The 19875-nt window shown below is 42.9% G+C and overlaps 1 protein-coding gene across 2 annotated transcripts in view; it reads left to right on the top strand.

Moving 5' to 3' along the window:
- Nucleotides 1–19454, top strand: part of TRAK2 (trafficking kinesin protein 2) — a 47693-nt gene extending 28239 nt beyond the window's left edge. For both annotated transcript variants that reach the window (XM_081914003.1, XM_081914002.1), the window contains 9 exons: nt 1722–1852; nt 2765–2839; nt 3717–3854; nt 6446–6522; nt 8821–9024; nt 10731–11035; nt 13141–13416; nt 14151–14250; nt 14889–19454. In XM_081914003.1, the coding sequence (XP_081770129.1) occupies nt 1722–1852; nt 2765–2839; nt 3717–3854; nt 6446–6522; nt 8821–9024; nt 10731–11035; nt 13141–13416; nt 14151–14250; nt 14889–15555 (1973 nt within the window). In that variant the 3' untranslated portion in view covers nt 15556–19454. The remainder of the gene's footprint in view (nt 1–1721; nt 1853–2764; nt 2840–3716; nt 3855–6445; nt 6523–8820; nt 9025–10730; nt 11036–13140; nt 13417–14150; nt 14251–14888) is intronic.
- The last annotated feature ends 421 nt before the right edge of the window (nt 19455–19875 follow it).

The raw sequence follows: 19875 nt of genomic DNA on the forward strand, positions 1-19875 counted from the left end.
ATTAGCCTTACTAGCATTGAGCTCCCTTAAAGATGTTAAGTTTTCTAAAACTGCTGCATATGAGCCCAAGGGGTCATAAAGCAAATTTTGACACAGGCAACAATGCAAATCCACTTCTGTAAAGAAACATGAAAAAGTATAAATGAAAATAGCAGAAAATATAAACCATGTGATTTATACCATGTTGTAAAATAGTTTCTCACTGATCTAAACAGATTACTGTTTGAATTTCTGTCTCCTGTAAAGCTGGTACATTTTTATTTTTTCCCCAAACCTCTTTCTTTCTCTAATGTAAGCATGATATTCCAGATCGTTTTCTAATCTCTCACGCTTAGCAGTCATAATATTTTTCTAAAAGTTTTCAACTAACATTTTTGATGCTTTAATGCAGTTTGCAATTCATTTTGACTTAACGAGTAGAATACCATCTTTAATGCAAGCCCAGGAATTACTACATTATTCTTGGCTCCCTTGAAACTTTGTAGGTGAGATAATTGGGTTTTCAAAAACTTTGAATTCTAACATCATATAAATAAAAGAGCCACTTCTCAACAACCTTTCTGGCTTTTAGTTGTTCTCATCCAGTTATAGCAAATAATCTCTGCCATGCAACTTACCGATGAGAATCCTTTTTAAAGTGGCCTTTTTCAAAACAGACACACAAACTTAAAGATCTTGTAGATCTCCTACTGTTACTCCAGGTTTGCTTTACCAATATCAGTTTCTCAATTCTGCACATACATACCTAGAACAAACCTACTAAAGAATTTTATGTATTACCGACCTGATGTTTCTAATTACCTACCTAGCTATCAAAATGAGCCGCAGGGTTGTGTGTGACTTCCCCATGTCCCTTCCCCCCACAATTGCCTATTCCCCTAACCTTTCCTTGCCAGCCTTAGTGTGGTCAAGACTGGAATCTGAACAAATCTTGTGTTAACTAGTACTTGCAAGGTTGTTGAAACAATAGTATGATGCTGATATCAAAATTCCAGTTAATGTTAGCTATGACTAAGGACACAGGTGGCGCTGTGGGTTAAACCACAGAGCCTAGGACTTGCCGATCAGAAGGTCGGCAGTTCAAATCCCCATGACGGGGTGAGCTCCCGTTGCTCGGTCCCAGCTCCTGCCAACCTAGCAGTTCGAAAATATGTCAAGTGCAAGCAGATAATAGGTACCGCTCCGGCGGGAAGGTAAATGGCGTTTCCGTGCACTGCTCTGGTTTGCCAGAAGCGGCTTAGTCATGCTAGCCACATGATCCGGAAGCTGAATGAACGCCAGCTCCCTCGGCCAATAAAGCGAGATGAGCACCGCAACCCAAGAGTCGGTCACGACTGGACCTAATGGTCAGAGGTCCCTTTACCTTTGACTAAGGCCAGTGCTGCTGTAAGAATCTAGAACACCTGGGCTGGAGTAAGGATTGTTGCCATCTTGCCATGGGTGTCAGCTGTTGAGCCCTGCTGGCAAATGACTGCACAAGGACAACAATTAGCACAACAGAGCTTTCCCTCTCCTCCTCCTGCCAAAATTGGCTTGATGGGGAGAACCCCCAGAACAGCATGCAGGAGCAGAGAGGGGGGATAATTCTGTCTGTTTATTACGATTCCCCACCCTCCACCAACAACTTAGGTTTGCGAATGCCTTATTATGTTATTTTAGTATGGGCAGTACTTAGTTAAGTCATTTCCTTAACTTACCATGTATTGTGCTGCATATTTTAGGGGAAACAAATGCTCAGATAGCAAGAATGAGCGAGGAGCTGGCAAGGAAGAATGAAGAGCTGCTTCAGTATCAGGAAGAGATCTCATCCCTCTTGTCCCAGATTGTTGATCTTCAGCATAAAATTAAAGAGGTTTGTGTGCTCATAGGCTAGAGCAGGGATGGGAAACATTTGGTCCATGGGTCAGTTTAGGCTTGTCAGGTCTCTGGCCTGCAAAGAGGTTTTTCCCCAGCCACACTCACCTCTCCCACCCCTGACATATGATTTGGGGCAGGTTATCCCACAGGGATGTGGGTGGCGCTGTGGTCTAAACCACTGAACCTAGGGCTTGCCAATCTGAAGGTCGACGGTTCGAATCCCCGCGACAGGTGAGCTCCCGTTGCTCGGTCCCAGTTCCTGCCAACCTAGCAGTTCGAAAGCACATCAAAGTGCAAGTAGATAAATAGGTACCGCTCCAGCAGGAAGGTAAATGGCGTTTCCATTTGCAGCTCTGGTTTCGCCAGAAGCAGCTTAGTCATCCTGGCCACATGACCCCGAAAAACCGTCTGCAGACAAACATCAGCTGCCTCTGCCAGTAAAGCGAGATGAGCGCTGCAACCTCAGAGTCATTCGCAACTGGACTTAACTGTCAGGGGTCCTTTACCTTTTTATCCCACACTGTTGCAGGGCAACAGTTGGGAGACTTAGAAGGTACTGCTGATGGTTCCATTTGAGGTCATCAAATGGAGGTCCTTCCAGGAACCCAAGTGGAATTGATCGCTGCTGAATGGGTTCTTTGCCGCAGCTGCTTGAATTCAAGCTGGGGCCGCAAAAGAAGAACTGTGAGCACAATTTAAGTGCTTCTGCAAAGTTCAATCACCTGTCATATGACATGTGCCCTGTAAAAAGTGCCCTGTAGAGGGTGGGCCAGTTCTGGTTCTGGTCTGCCAGTCAGATCCAGTTTGCCACCATTGATAGGGGGCAGTTCCTTGTGCTAAATGATTGTTACTTCCAATAATATTCTGGAAAGGAAGGCTGAAATAATCATCTTCTGTGTTCCCTCAGCATGTAATTGAAAAGGAAGAGTTGAAATTGCACCTACAAGCTTCCAAAGATGCCCAGAGACAGCTGACAGCAGAGGTATTGATTTTTGTACTTTCACATTTGAAAAGTAAGGAGGGAAGGAGAAAGGAGGATATGAACTGTCTTCTGTCGTGGAAAACACTCAGCTATGTGGGTGGTTGGGTAGAAAATGTTGAATATTTGATGGAATTTTTTCCATACCCCAAATGGTTTTGGCTCCAATTCAGCTTATTTTTATTTGACCAGCGTTGAATAGGCAAAGCTAAAATGAAAATTGCCATTTTCATTTTACAGGTTGTGTAAATATCTCAGAAGTTTTTCCCAGTAATTAATAGTGGAAAACAATTGACTAGGGGAAAAAATCAATAAAGGATACTTAATATGTTAAATTTAAGCAAATTGAAAGCAGCCCTCCCCTTACATTGCTTAAGTTTTAAGGGAAAATAAAAGTACTGAAGGCATGTCAACATATTGATTTTAATATGTCCAAAGAACTGTGGATTATGTTTTTTATGTTTCTGATTATTTTATGAAACAAATCGTTGTTAAAATGGAAGAATTTCCACATAAAAATATAGCCGTCGGAAATTCTCCTTCAACTGGGAAGAAGGAAGCGATTCCTGAAAACAGCACGTTTAAACTTCAGATTTCCTTGCTGCTAAAAAGCCCTTTTATTCCATTTGCCTTACACCTGTAAAGAAGAAAATTAGGAACATGCCACTACTTAGACAAGAGACATTAAGTCGGAGCCCTGGATTCTGAAGTGTTGGATGACATTTTGGGGTTTTTTAGGGGTGTCATTTTTGTGCTGTTCTCTGTACATACCGAAGTGGAGTGCAATAATGTTTCCTTGGCTTACGTGCGATTCCCCCCTCCTCTTCAGTAGCTTTGTTCTTTCTGCCTACTAAATGACTGACATTTTGTGTTCTTCCAGCTGCATGACTTGCAAGAGCGGAGTGCAGAGTGTCTGGGGATGTTGCATGAATCTCAGGAAGAAGCGAAGGGCCTTCGCAGCAAAGCCAGCCACGCTGCCCTCCTCTGCCGGCCACAGTCATGCGGAGCCTTTCCTGTGGTAACTCAACAAGGCTTTTCTTTGATACCAGCAGCTGGTTCTAAGTAACATGAAACCTCAAGGGCAAACTTGAACTGTGACTGTCCTTGTCCCTTAAAGAGAGCTGCCAGTTTGCTCAGGGATCTAATGGTCTCCACCTCTCCCATGCTATGATTCCATCTTTTAAATTTAGCCTTCCGCTTTTGTCGTTTCTAAGAGAGCTTCCCCGACGTCTCCTCCGTTGTTCAGTGTTTGCCATTGTGGATCACACCACACAAACCAGCTGGAAGAGGAGGAAGGTGTCACCGCATGTTCTGCTGAAATGTGCAGACTCCTTGTTGAAGCTAGGCAGTTTCTGGATGGGAGATGTCCATGTACACCACCTAAGATTTAATGGTGAAAGCAGGGGTGTAAATGTACCATAAATAAAAACAAGGCAATTCTGCACAAGGAGGCTTTTGACATTTCTAGTGTACATCAGCCTTAGTTTGTGGACTTCTGGTAAGGAGTGAAATGATTGCTTTGCTCCTCCCTAGGGACCTTGTATTCATGCTTAAGGCATGATGGTTTGTCTTAGTGTGGCCCATAGGTCACTGTCGTTCTGGTATCATGGTTCACTCTTTCCATAAAACATTTAGCAGAAGGACTCCAAGAAATGTTGCTTCTTCAGTCCCAGCAGTGCAATCTAGAATCTGGGACTTTTGTTCTTGGCTTTGCATCCTCATTATAGCATTATTATTCTCCCCTCACCCATCATGCAGACTTTTCAGCCAATCAGTTAGTGACCTCTGTGCCTGTTTTTTTCGCCTTCTCCTGTTCCATCATCAGAGGGAGGAAGCAGGAATAGATACCCCCGACTGATCTTTAGTCATCTGTTTGTCAAGGATGGCTGTGGAAAAAGCAGCTGCTTCATTTTTCCTCCTTATCTCTTTCCGTCAAGAAGAAAAAAACTACACAGCATGGTCATCTGAGACTGTGTTGTATTTAGCCTTTAGTGGTGACTGGTCACAGTTGTGAACACAAAATAAAGAAGGAGTTACTAGAATATCATGTGGCTAGAAAGAATGTGCAAACTTTGAAAGGATGCTTAATAAAACTTTTGGATAATTATTTATTCAGGCTTTATTCCATGTACATATTGTGATTATTTGCCACTTGTCTGCCTAGTAAGGTCTCAGTGTTACGCCTTGCTGACTACTGTAGAGTCAGAACGTAACATTTTAAAAGCATTAGTTTTGAACAAGGATCCTATGAAATACTTCTTCCTATGCAGAAACAGCTAATTTGCTGTTAGGAATGACTTAATTCCTTCATTAATGTTGGGAAATTTATCATTGCAACTGAATGATGGAAATTCAGCAATAAACATATACATTTCTGACCTCAGACTTGGCACGATAGTTAACTTCAGCATCAAGATTTTACACAAGCACAATGGTGTTACAGTTCTGAACCATTTTAAATATAACTTGATTCTTGATCCACAACTTGTTAGTTTAGTTTCCTTTGGCTTCCCTGGTTCTGTTAGCAACCTCAATCTTGTTCATAGTGAATTCTCACTGAAGCCAGCCATAAGTATGGTGGATTTTTTTTTTCTGGAGGGAGGAGGAGGGAATCTTGAAATGAGAACATATTGATTCATTACTTAGAATAAAGGGATATTTATTGTGTCCTATCTGGGTATAGGGGACGTGGGTGGCGCTGTGGGTTAAACCACAGAGCCTAGGACTTGCCGATCAGAAGGTTGGCGGTTCAAATCCCCACGACGGGGTGAGCTCCCGTTGCTTGGTCCCTGCTCCTGCCAACCTAGCAGTTCGAAAGCGCGTCAAAGTGCAAGTAGATAAAGAGGTACCACTCCAGTGGGAAGATAAATGGTGTTTCCATGTGCTGCTCTGGTTCACCAGAAGCAGCTTAGTCATGCTGGCCAGATGACCCAGAAGCTGTACGCGCCTTCCCCTCTGTCCCCGGTGATTGCGGGGCTGGCAACGGGGAGAAGCGATCTTCTCCCCGCCGCCCCTTGCTTCAAAAGAGGTCCGGGGACAGCGGGGAAGACGCGCTGCGCTTCCCCGCTATCCCCGGAGCTTGCGGAGCAAGCTTCGTTTTGCAAAGCAAGCCCATAGGGAAATGCGTCTTGCGAAGCGGCTAAGAAAACGAAAAACTCCTTCGTCTAGCGAGTTTTTCGTCGTCTGAGGCATTTGTCTTGCGGGGTACCACTGTATAGGGAACGTACCCTAGAAAGTTACGTTGCTGAAGCTTCTCAATTACTGCAGAGAAAGTTGTTTGTTCTACCTTAATATCTCCCTTCCTAAATAACCAGTAGAAACATCTCTTTTAGTAAAACAGCCTCTAATGACCGAGTGGTAGAGGGGTATTAAAAACAAGAATGACTCACCTAGCCCTTAGAGATGAGATGGATGACTCCAGAAAAGGATCCAGACTTGACACTTAGCTCCAAGAAGGCAGTAAATACTTGCACACACAAAAATGTAGTATAGAAAGCCACTTTAAATTAATCCCTTCATTTTTTAAAATGTGCTTAGCCTGAGCAAAAGAAAACGTGTGTTTTCAATTCTTACTTGGGCATTAAACACCAATATCTGCTTGACTTTAAGGAGTCCTTGGCAGCAGAGATTGAGGGAACGATGAGGAGAGAGCTGAGTCTGGATGAGGAATCCCTCTCTAAGCAAAAGTAAGTGCAGCTCTTGTTTTTTTCTACCCTTAATGCATTTTGACATGTCACAGTTGGTTCTGGGAGGCTCCAATTTCTTTTTCTTTAAATATTGAAGAGTTTGAGAAACCAGCATTCCTCCATATGCATTACACGGTCATGCGACATCAGCAGCTGTGACGAAATTATTGTTCTGCACATTCGAGTGCAACCTTTAAAAGTTGTTTCGGAATTCATATCATAATTTCTTCTTGAAATTCCTTCTTAAGCAGTATTTTAGGGCTTTAACATCATATCCTATTTTATTTTTAATTCATATTAAACTCTAAAAGATTATTCTGTAAAACATGGAGGTGAAAGAAGTTGTCATTTATTTCTAGAAACTTTAAGGCCTGCACACACACAAAAAAGCAAAGAATTCACACACACACCCCGGAGCTTTAATCCTCCTGAAATCTTTTAAAAGTACATTTCACTGCTAGCTGAGGAAGTCATAGATCCCGTATCCCCCTTCCCAGCTATTCCCATCTCTGTATAAGAATATCTAAGGCCTCTTTTTATGTGATGGTGGTGGTCACTTAACCGTAGGTGGTCCTGCGCTGCTTATGTAGCCCTAGTAATGCAAGAAGGTTATTTGGCGTGCAGCAACTACCTCGTCCCCAATGTAAGTAACACAAGAATCAGGTGTGAGTGCAGTCCAAAATGCATAATAATAATAATAATAATAATAATAATAATAATAATAATTTATTATTTATACCCTGCCCATCTGGCTGGGCTTCCCTAGCCATAGAGCGAGATGAGCACGCAACCCCAGAGTCGGTCACGACTGGACCTAATGGTCAGGGGTCCCTTTACCTTTTTAGGCAACCTAAGGCCTGGGGGCCGGATGCAGCCCAATCGCCTTCTCAATCCAGCCCACCGACGGTCCAGGAATCAGCATGTTTTTACATGAGTAGCATGTGTGTTTTTATTTAAAATGCATCTCTGGGTTATTTGTGGGGCCTGCCTGGTGTTTTTACAAGAGTAGTGTGTGTGTTTTTATTTAAAATGCATCTCTGGGTTATTTGTGGGGCCTGCCTGGTGTTTTTACAAGAGCAGCATGTGTGTTTTTATTTAAAATGCATCTTTGGGTTATTTGTGAGGCATAGGAATTTGTTCATTTAATTTTTTTTCAAAATATAGTCTGGCCCACCACATGGTCTGAGGGACGGTGGACCGGCCCCCTGCTGAAAAAGGTTGCTGACCCCTGTGTTAGGTACAAGCAACAAAGCTCCTTTGCCCCTGCACAATCAGGGGTGCACATTAAGGCTCCCAATTGTGCATTGACAGCTGTGTCTCCACCTGCCCCTCACCTTACTTCACCTATGACATCCAGTGTGGGGCAGATGGGTGTAGTTTGGGGAAAACCACATAGTTGGAGACCCTTTGGGGAAAGGGGTTTACATTTCCCCCTCCCAGCAAAATTATTATTATTATTATTATTATTATTATTATTATTATTATTATTATTATTATTTTATTTATACCCCGCCCATCTGGCTGGGCCCCCCCAGCCACTCCGGGCGGCTTCCAACAAAACACTAAAATACAATAACCTATTTATTCTCACAAAAGAATATGTACAGAAAAATATATTTAGGAATGCAACAAGCAAGTCTTTTCCTCCATAATATCCTACAATTTGCAGCCGACTAGAACTTAGGGTTGTTGGCACTTCTTGAGTGCTCCATGGATAGCCTTGTATTTCTGTTGCAGCTCTTCAAGTTTTGAAGACAGTGTGCTTTTCCCCTGCTGCTTCTGTTTCACAGTGTTCACGATGCACTCTGAAGTTTCTTTACCTTATTGTAAGCCTTGCATTATTTTTCAAAGGCACAGTGGTAAATATTTTAATGAATAAGGATAAGGAATACCAACTGCACAGGTGTGGAAGGAGGAAGAAGTGGAAATGGTGTCAGTCGTAGCAAAGGGCACTCGATGGGGTACAGAAAGGGGATGGTAACGCCAACTGCAAAGAACTTGGGGAAAGGGCAAATGTGAGGACACACGAACCCCTGGGATGGCAAGAGCGGTAACTGAGAAATGAGGCTACTGGCTTGTGCAGGTGAAGAGATTGTGTACTATGGGGCACAGTCCCTTTGGAGTTTGCACTTGTTTGAGGGCTATTTCACAAAATGATTGCTCTGGAAGTTAAGCTTTATATTCTTTAGAATTCTAGCAAATCGTATTTAGCCACGCATGGAACGACTTTCCCTATCTGCCTGGTCAGAATTTCAATGCTTTTCTGCATCCGTTATCGGTCTTTCTTTTTTCTTTCAGGGTTCAACAGAAGCGCATATTTGATACTGTCAGAGTTGCCAACGTTGCACGTGGCCGTTCCTCTTTGTGTCTTGCCCCACTACCCATTCCAGGGTCAAATCGCTCAAGTGTTGTCATGACAGCAAAGCCTTTCCATTCTGACTTGAGGCAGGTGGAAGGAAAGATGACTCCGTCTCAGAAGACCAGCTCAGAGCACCTTTGCAAGTAGGAAGTCATATCCACCAGCACTGATTTCACTTCCCTGGGTACAATTGCTTATGTAGCCAAATCAGTACAATCCATGCACAAGAAGGATGTTAGCAGCCTGCTTGGGGGGAATCCTGAGGTTTGCATAGGTCTTTAAAAAAAAAATGCTAAACAAAACCAAACAAACCCCAAAAGGGTGGGAAGCCACAACCCAACTCAGCCCAATGAGAACTGAACTTGCTTAGTGTAGATGGAATGAACTTGTTGGGGAGAGAGTTACTATTATCATAGGTAACACTAAAATGTAAGGATCTACTGCCACCCCCCGGGCATTCCTATTTTAACACAATTATTTTATTTGTGTGTACAAACTTCTACCGTATTTTTCGCTCTATAAGACACATCAGACCACAAGATGCACCTAGTTTTTGCAGGAGGAAAACAAGAAAAAAAAATATTCTGAATCTCAGAAGCAGCAATCCCTCTTGCTGTTCTGGCTTCTGGGATAGCTGCGCAGCCTGCATTCGCTCCATAAGACGCACACACATTTCCCCTTACTTTTTAGGCGGGAAAAAGTGAGTCTTATAGAGCAAAAAATACGGTAATTCCTGTGAGAACCCTAACCTGGTATGTTGTAAACAGACATTTTTCTTCTTAACAGCTTAATCCTCTGTCCGCCACAGAAAGTATTTGAGCACAGGGTACTTATTTATTTACGTATTTAAAATCCTTTTTTAGGTTGCTTTCTATTAAAAAAGCAACAACCCAAACTCTCAAAGCAGTAAATGCAAGATGAATAAAACAACTCGGTGGAACAAACCCATTAACAATGCGGCACTGAAGGCAGTTAAGGCAGGGAAGTAGTCACGGGCTACAGTTATTGTATTGCAGAAGGGAGTTCATTCAGTAGGGAGTATGGTTGAGCAACAAAGAGGAAGACCATTTTAAGTCTTCGGCACAGACCTCCTTGGTGGTGGGCATGCTATTCTCAAGCCTGCATCCATTCTTGATGGAAAGCTCTGTTTTCTCCTGTGAAATGATGACATTTCAGTGTTGCAGAGAGACTTGCCACCCATACTAGATGAAGTTTCGTGCAAATTACTACCAGTAGAGTAGCACCACTAATTCAGCCCACAGTAACAACTGGCGTTAAATGTGGTTTTCAGCTGCACCCATCTACTATATATTTTGGAAAGTTTTTTTCTCTGCTTGCTATGCATTTGGACATTTTAACCATAGTGGATCATGAGATAAAGGAGTAGATTTTCATCTCATCTTGGGAAAGGGGAAACTGTCAAGCTTCCTTGTTGTTTTTGCTGTTGGATGTCATGAATATAACCTTGTTATAGTTACAGTTTCGTATGCTTTTATACTTGTTGTTTTATTATGTTGTTATTAAGTTGCTTTGCTGTGTTTGATTTTAAAATGCATTTCTGTTTCCTTTGTTGTAAACCACTTTGAGCGTGATTCTTTTTGTGGAAAATCAGCATACAAATAAAATGAATGATCTCTGGGCACCATTTTCAATCTAAATAACAGACAGAACCTTTCAAAACTGCCTTGATTTCAAAACTGCCCCGATTTTTTGGTTTACTAGAATTCAGAGCAATGCTAGGTACAAGGCTACTAGTCATCTATAAAGTGAAGTTGACAGACTGTATATTGACCACTCTGCTATTTGCAAAGAGATAAGAGATAATAACATGTATTTTTTGTACTTTCAGCAGGGAAGCTCAAAAACTCAGCCATCCTGGCATCCCTGGACAAAATGACTTAGCCACTGCTCTACACAGACTTTCCCTCCGTCGGCAGAACTACTTGAGCGAAAAGCAGTTCTTTGAAGAGGAATGGGAGCGCCAGATGTGTTTGCTGACGGACCAGAAAGAAGAATTTAGTGGCTGTATCACCCCAGGAGAGAGCTGCCTTTCATTGGGGAGCAGTACAGAACTGACTGATTTTTCTGGCACCTCCAGCAACAGCTTACGCTCCCTCCTCCCAGACAAACTGCAGATTGTCAAACCCCTCGAAGGTAAGGTGAAGACAGTCTCTGCTCTCTCCCTCTCCAGTGCAAACAGCTCTTCCCTGTATTGTTGTTGTTTAGTCGTGTCCGACTCTTCGTGACCCCATGGACCAGAGCACACCAGGCACTCCTGTCTTCCACTGCCACCCGCAGTTTGGTCAAACTCATGCTGGTAGCTTCAAGAACACTGTCCAACCATCTCGTCCTCTGTTGTCCCCTTCTCCTTGTGCCCTCCATCTTTCCCAACATCAGGGTCTTTTCCAGGGAGTCTTCTCTTCTCATGAGGTGGCCAAAGTATTGGAGCCTCAGCTTTAGGATCTGTCCTTCCAGTGAGCACTCACGGCTGATTTCCTTAAGAATGGATAGGTTTGATCTTCTTGCAGTCCATGGGACTCTCAAGAGTCTCCTCCAGCACCAGAATTCAAAAGCATCAATTCTTCGGCGATCAGCCTTCTTTATGGTCCAGCTCGCCCTATATAGGATGTGTGTAATAAAGACAATAGAAACAGACCTGGGTTCAAATCTTAGATTTCCAGTCACTGACATGGCTTGAGCCAGGTTGTCTTCTCCCAGAAAACTCTTCTGTTATCAAGCTGGGTCTCTGGTTAAGCATGCTTGACATCAGAAAGCTCCACAGGGACAACTTGCTCCCCCTGTTGACTGCTGTTCATCCGAAGTGCATCCTGGAGTCAGAAAGTAACTTTTGCATTAAAACACCATTTGGCACCACTTTCTTTTCATTGGCCTACCAGCAGCTGCTGATCCTTTCTGCATTGCTCTCCCCTCCACCCCCACCCCATTTTATGCAAAACTGGACACAGCCCTTAGCCTTACTCCCCTATCAGTAAAACAGAAGTAACAAGTTCTTACCTCATAGTGTTTGTGGCAACGAACAGCTAAAGAAATTTAATCATTTTTGCTTGCTGAAATTGCTATTTAACTGATTACCCAAAGTAGTTCTGACTATATTTATGCCATCGTCTCTCTCTTACATTTCTGTGCCAGGGGCAAATGTGAGTTAAACTTAATGCTATATTCTTTTCTCTGTGGATATTGTATTGTAATATTTTTTTAAAAAATTTACTACTTCACCAAACCTTTATTAGGCATTACAAATATAGGCGATCATAAATCACCCATATACCCTGTTTCCCCAAAAGTAAGACATCCCCCGAAAATAAGACCTACTTCCAGTTTTGCCTCTCACTGTAATATAAGGCCTCCCCCGAATATAAGGCCACCCCAGAATATAAGGCCCCCAAAGCCTTATACCTTAAGGCGTTGTACCGTATACAGGCAATAAATTTCCTTTTTTGTTGTTCAACAATGTTATGGGATTAGGGGGGCTACTCGTGCGTAAGCGTTTAAGCCCTCCAGGCTCTGCAAATCAGTTTCTAAACTCTCCCAGTCCGCGGAGCCATGGGTGCATGGCTGCCTCAATCGCTGGCAGAATCCGTCAGTGGGCGCTTCCGGAATTTACGCCAACATAAGAGTTCCTTAACGGAAACTCTCCTTCTGGATTCTCTGTGTGACAGTTTCCTGCGCGGAGTAGGCGTCCCCAGTGGAGGTCCTGAGCCCTCCCCGCTGTTCTCACTGGAAGCATCTTGGAGCCATTCCTCCGCCTGAGTTTCTGCAGGAACTCTCCCTCTCCCCCTGCTGGTTCCTTCCTCAGCATCTGAGGGTCTCCTAGCCTCCTTGAGCCCTTCCACCACCTGACTCTCCGATGGCAGTTCCCTGACAAACAATAAATGTGTACCATATTCTTCTTCATTGAAAAATAAGACATTCCCCTGAAAATAAGACCTAGCGCATCTTTGGGAGCAAAATTTAATATAAGACACTGTCTTATTTTTGGGGAAACAGGGTATAAATTTTTAAAATATATTCAAATAATTGTTACAAAATTTTAAATAAATGAGTAAAACGTAAGGTAAAGCCTGTTAGGATATTTGTCAGCACCTTTTAAAATCCTCCCAATCTGAATTTCCTTTACATCCAATGAATTTCTCTTTCTCAATGAAGTTTTAAAAAAATTAAAATTCTATAGCTTGCTGCCTATGGTTTTTGCTAAGGAAGAACTCTGCCCATTTTGACATTTGTTTCTGCTCCCTTAGGTTCTCAGACCCTGTTCCATTGGCAACAGTTGGCTCAGCCTCACCTCGGCACAATTCTCGACCCACGCCCTGGCGTGGTGACGAAAGGTTTCACACCACTGTCCGAAGCTGACGGCTACCACCTCTCTGATTTTGAAGAAGACGAGGAAGAAAGGGATGAAGGCATAACCTTCCAAGTGCAGCAGTCCCCTCTGGAGGAAAAGAAACTCACAGTGCCAAAGTCATTGGCAGGAATCTTTCTTCCACCTACTAATTTAGCAACGGTTTCCCTAGCAGGTAATGGCTGTAACAATTGTGGTTGTGGTTGTTGTTGTCGCTTAGATTTATATCTAAACATCATAAAATTTCGGGGCAGTTCGCAAATCAGTACTTGGCTGATCTGATCTCTTATAGTGACAGCTGTTCTGTTTCTGCTGGTGCTTTAGTCGTACTAAAGGTTATTTTTCTGTATATTTTGTTTCTGTTTAACTGCTGACTAGATTGATGTCATGCTGTTCCTATACAAGGAGATATACATTCTAATGTGGCATGTAGAATTTGTTTTTTCTTCAAGTTTGTGTGTAGCTAAAACAGGATCTGAGTAAAGACAAGCTTACTGTTTTCATAGTTCGCCAACTATTAAATGTGTCTCCCTCGCATCTTTATCGGGAAGGAGTTTTTTCTGTGTCACTTTTGCAGAAGATAACAGTGAAAAATTAACCAGTCCTGAGTTGAAATGGTCTTGTGATGCTGGAGATCGAATACTCATTGTAGAGAGTAGTTCCTACTCCTTTGTATTCCTTCCCTACAGCCTTTCTCCTCTTCAGCATGAATTCCTCCCATCTGGCCTTAACCACAGTTAAGACTTATGTTAGCAGCACACTTAGCCAATGTCAGTGAAATATATTTCCCTTGGAAGAATAGTCCCCACCCCCTTTACTAAGTCAGGTTTTTATTTTTATTCATTTTTTTGTCCTGCGAGTCTGTTCTCCATCTCCTTTTCATCTGATGTGTTTTTATTTATATTTTAGCTTCAAATCCAGGAAAATGTCTCTCATCTACAAACTCTACATTTACTTTTACCACCTGTAGGATCCTCCATCCATCCGATATCACTCAGGTCACCCCCAGGTAAGAGGTTTGGTGGTCACCTCGGAATTCTGCTTACCATCAAATGAGAGCCAGTGTGGTGTAGTGGTTAAGAGCGGTGGACTCGTAATCTGGTGAACCGGGTTCACTTCCCTGCTCCTCCACATGCAGCTTCTGGGTGACCCTGGGCTAGTCACTTCTCTGAAGTCTCTCAGCCTCACTCACCTCACAGAGTGTTTGTTGTGGGGGAGGAAGGGAAAGGAGATTGTTAGCCGCTTTGAGACTCCTTGTTGTTTAGTCGTTTAGTTGTGTCCGACTTTTTGTGACCCCATGGACCAGATCACGCCAGACACTTCGGGTAGTTATAAAGTGGGATATCAAATCCAAACACTTCTATATCCAAGTGATCCATAATTTTGCATTTAGCTGCACAGAAGAGTTATGCATTTAGCCAATTACAGTTACCTTTTCATGTTTTAAAACTTTTGAAAAGGGATAGGAACAGGGAAGGAAAAAGGAGAGATGATTTGTGGGATGGTTGCTGGTAAAGGAAAGGTGCGACGAGGACATTGGAGCCTTGTTACAGCACATAGAAGTCCTGCCCTTGATTTCGGAAAGCGTTCTGCTTTTCTTTTGCGCTTGGTATAGCGAATGTAATTTTCTCTTGCTTCGTTTTCTAGTGCTTCATATGCTCCCTTGTGCTCTGGAAGTGGCAGCAGTGCAAGCAGTACAGTCACAAGCTCCCCATCCGCGTCCTACAGGCTTAGTATTGGAGAATTCCTGACAAGCACAAGAGACTCGACCATCACTTTCAGTACAAGCTTAGCTAAACTTCTGCAAGAGCAAGGCATCTCAGCCAAGGTCTACAACAGTCCGGTCTTAGAGAAAGCGCCGCCGTTTCATTCTCTCAAGATACTTGCCGTTCCCTCAACGCCACCCAATTCCCCTCTGCATTCCCCGTGTCCTTCCCCTTTGCCGTTTGAGTCCCGAGTAAATGCGTCTGAAAACTTTTTGGCCTCTCGGCCCGCTGAAACATTACTGCAGGAGATGTACGGACAGAAAACCTCTAATCCTCCCGACGCAGGACAGCTGAAGATGAACCTGGTGGAGAGACTGAAGAAGCTGGGCATTGTCCGAGCTGTCAAACAGCCGGAGGCAGGGGACAGTGGGAAGGTTCAGGGGGCCAAGAGTGGTCTCCACCGGCACGACTCTGCTGCATATGTAAGTGCAGGCAGCAATCTGATGGGTGGGCTGAGAAGGAACCACAGCCTTCCCGTCTTGATCGGGGCACTTGGAGGTCCAGTGAGCACATCCTCCGCAAAAATGGGAATTCTAGAGGAGAACTGAGCAGTTCACCACGGTTGACCTTTAGCAGAGGAAATAATACAAAATGCATGGACTTGGCGATGTAGGTTAAGCGGAGGTTTAAAAAGAGGGTTGTTGTAGGAGGCTGGTATATGGCTAAAGTAGGGGAGGGAGGACTTTGCATGGAGCATGGAAAAGAAGTCATACATTTTAAGAGAGAGGAGGAAAAGGAAGGAAACCAAAGTTCAGTTTTGAGAGCACTGAAATTTAATCGTCCATAGGAGGGCAGCACAAACAAATTCATTGCATTTTCAAGCTTTGTATGGAACAGTAAATATCTACGCAAGTCCTGTATCTTCTGTGTATTTTGTCAGGTGCTGTCTGAGAGATGCTGCCACTGAAATATACCATATTTTTTGCTCTATAAGACACACCAGACCACAAGACGCACCTAGTTTTTGTAGGAGGAAAACAATAAAAAAAATATTCCGAATCTCAGAAGCCAGAACAGCAAGAGGGATCGCTGCGCAGTGAAAGCAGCAATCCCTCTTGATGTTCTGGCTTCTGGGATAGCTGCGCAGCCTGCATTCACTCCGTAAGACGCACACACATTTCCCCTTACTTTTTAGGAGGGAAAAAGTGAGTCTTACAAAGCAAAAAATATGGTAATTCTAAGGAAAGGGGCAGAAGGGGCGGTGTCACAGCCACTCTCCCAGTACAGCTGTCGCTGCTGCTGACCTGGACAGGGCAGGGCAGGGAGGTCAGTGCTGCACAGGGACACTGGTGAGAATGCTGGATTGGGTCCGTCAGTGCACCTGACCTCAATGGTGCCCTGCTCCATCCAGGTATGTGGCAGCAGCGCCAGAGTCTGGAGGGCAGTACCGCTGCACCATTCCAGCCTTCCCTGCAGAGGAGCAAAATATCTGTTAAATACTGGTCCGAAATGTTTTTAGGAGAGAGCACAGCTTCATTTGTGACTTTAAAATACAAATACCAATGGAATGAATATGGGCTCTCCTAAAAAATGAAGCACCACAAGCTTAGCAGAGAAAATATTTGTGATAGGTAATTCATATTTAGCAGGGCGTAATTATGACAACATGTCCTGTTGCATAAGTTGAAAAAAGAAAACCCCTCTCAGGCAAATATTTACAAGGAAGTAAAATCGAGGTCCTTTATTTTAGGGTGCATTCTTTACTTAAATCGGGAGCATATATTTAGCAGAAACAGAGCAATGTGTTTGACGTTCTCCGTCTACGTTTGGGGCATGTTGAATACCGGAATGGTCTTTTCCATAGATGCGTGACACAGTCTGAAATGTCCGTGGCTCCAAGCCACAGTCTGGGAAGATCATTTTTATAGCTAAATCAGTTTTCCTCTGATTCTTGGTAGACTTCGCCTGCATGGCTTTCATAGAGGAGAAAATCAAAGGCACAAAGCAACATGCATAACTTTCCCTGTTAATGTGGAACCAAGATAGCAGTGGTTTCTTTTCAAGCTGCAGTAGACAAAAGCATTGGCATTGCTAAGAGGAGAGGAAGAGAAAGCTTTTCTCATTGATAAAATAATGTTCTGAATGAATTTTTCTGTGATAGAAAGTTTTCTTTTCTTTTTTTGTTTTGCCAGAATGAGCAGATAGAAATTTGGTCTCTCTCGGGATAGTTTGGATGTAAGGCAGAGGCAGGAGAAGGGAAGAGGAAGCATGCCTAACTTGGGTACCTCCCTGTTTTCACACTTTCTGTGTGACGGCTGAAGTGGAAACTTGAGATGCAAGACCTGTATGCACATCTAAAAGGTGTGAGGATATTCCAAATCACGCTTGCAGTGAGCTCCATGGTAAAATAGAGCACAAACGGTGGCTGGGTGACCTGACAAGACCTCCGGTTACTTCAAGTTATAACCACAAATTCTAAACAAATTAACTGCAAACCAAGCCATCAGGTCTTTTATATCTATGTGTGATTTGCAGCATGATTTTTCTCCTCTTAACCAATCCCTTAGGTGGGGATTTCTGGTGGTTTCTGTAAAGCAAAAGTTTCCACAAACATTTACACCCAAGTGCTTTTGTCAACTGATCTCCCTCAGTATCACCTATGAGCATATATAAGAGCTCCATAGGTTGTGGAAACTAAATGAAATCCTGTAAATAGTAAATGTTTATTTATAAATTACTATTAACTGTATACGGGTTGACCACATTTTAAATGACAAGCACGTTCTGAAAATCTGAAAGCGCTCTGAGTGCATTTCCTTCTTGGTGTATGAAACCTTGCATTCCTTGGCAAGAAAAATAAAAAGGGAATGTTGTTTAATTTCTTAAACTCGGAGTCCAACACATCCTGTTGTATTTCTGCAGCAGTAGAGAAAGATTAGGTAATGAAATGGTAGCATTTCCCCAGGAAAACCAGCAATACTTGGAGGGAAACAAGCACAACCTTTCTGCTCGCAAGTTAAGGTATGTCTGATTTATGTAATCTGTAAATTCTTTCTGCGATCTTTTGATTAAAATAATAATCTAGGATGAGTGGATTTCTAACAGGCTTTCGTGTAACTGCATCTGTTTTTAAGTTATACTGTATGCACCCTGTTGTCAGTGGATGAAGCAGACCATATTCATGTAAAATTTAATTTTGTATATTCAATAAATGCATGTTCATCTGTTCAAAGAGAGCTTTCCCCCCTCCCCTTTCCAAAAAGTGTAGAAAGAAATATCAGTTCAGCAAAGTTGAAAGCCTGGTCTAGCCCCTGATAGGGACCCCTGCTAAAAAACAGTGGTTGTCGTCCCATCAGAGTGAAGCCAGTGGTAGCAAGGAAGAAAAGCTATTTGTATCCATTGTTTTTCAAGTGCGTCTTGTACAGTGTGCCTCAAGTCCATTCTCTCAGCGAAACATTACCTTTGTGCCAAAACCCCTCTCGGGCATGAGCCTTGGAGCATAGAGTACCATAAAACCAATTCAAGAGATGGTAGTATAGATTCAAAAAACACAAGTGACCCTCTGTGACATCCCAGATTCTTACAGTATAAGGCAGCTTTTTCTGACAGCAGTGGTTCAGCCATCCATAATAGCAGGCCTATAGGGTGTCTGAAGTGGGATGCGGGTGACACTGGGTTGAACCACAGAGCCTAGGACTTGCTGATCAGAAGGTCGGCGGTTCGAATCCCTGTGACGGGGTGAACTCCCGTTGCCTGGTTCCTGCTCCTGCCAACCTAGCAGTTCGAAAGCATGTCAAAGTGCAAGTAGATAAATAGGTACCGCTCTGGCGGGAAGGTAAACGGCATTTCTGTGCGCTGCTCTGGTTTGCCAGAAGCGGCTTAGTCATGCTGGCCACATGACCCGGAAGCTGTACACCGGCTCCCTTGGCCAATAAAGCGAGATGAGTGCCGCAACCTCAGAGTTGGCCACGACTGGACCCGATGGTCAGGGGTCCCTTTACCTTTACCTTTAGGATGTCTGAAAGGAAATAATTATCATACGAACAAGGAGACAATGCAACTATCCATCTTTTTATTAACGTATATACTTGAAAATGGGTACTATACTTGGGGTGCCAACTGAGCACAAAAGACACGTAATATAAATCAATATTGAAAAGATTTTCATTACGTACTAAGAACTCAACGCACATTTAATAAATAAACGGTATGTTTCAGTCTCTGTGCTTCTTGAACCAGAAAGCTGATTTTTTTTAAAAAAAACGAACAACCAAATGCATATCCTAATAGTTATACAGATTAGTTGTTTATTTTACAGCCCAAAAGGTAAAATGTATCTCAGCTGAAGGGGAAAAACTTATATAAGCCGTATAGAAAAGAGTGAAGCTTTGACTCAGCAGGTTTTGCAACTTTTCTTATAATCAGTGGCAGATTGTTTTTGCACATGACTTTATTTTGAAGTGGAAACCAAGTGTTATAAATAAATGCATAAAAACCCTTTTGCACAGTTTTGGTTGTACGGTGATTTCTTCCAAACATTGCTAATGTGTCATTTCATGTTGTCCTCCTAGCTTCTGCATTGCCATAAAGCAAGATTGATTGACTAAATGGTGCTAACTTAATTGTCCTTGGCCAATTGAAAATAAAATAATAAAGACTATCAAGATGCGAACACAACATATTTCATAGAACTTGACAAAGTAGCTCAGTTGATATTATTGGAATAGTTACTTGCTTTTATTGACTGTCCTGAAAGAAAGGAAGATCTGAGTTCTGCTACCACATGTACAGCTCATTGTCATTTGCTTCTACCAATAACGTAGTGAAACCTGTTTCAGGGATGAGCCTGAGTGCTATTAGTACAGTAAAATGCAAATTCTATTGTGGTAATTGCATATGCAAATGTGCTCTTGGTGAAGGAAGAGGTG

Source organism: Podarcis melisellensis, assembly GCF_964234715.1.
Source record: "Podarcis melisellensis genome assembly, chromosome: 1".
NCBI classification, from domain to species: domain Eukaryota; kingdom Metazoa; phylum Chordata; class Lepidosauria; order Squamata; family Lacertidae; genus Podarcis; species Podarcis melisellensis.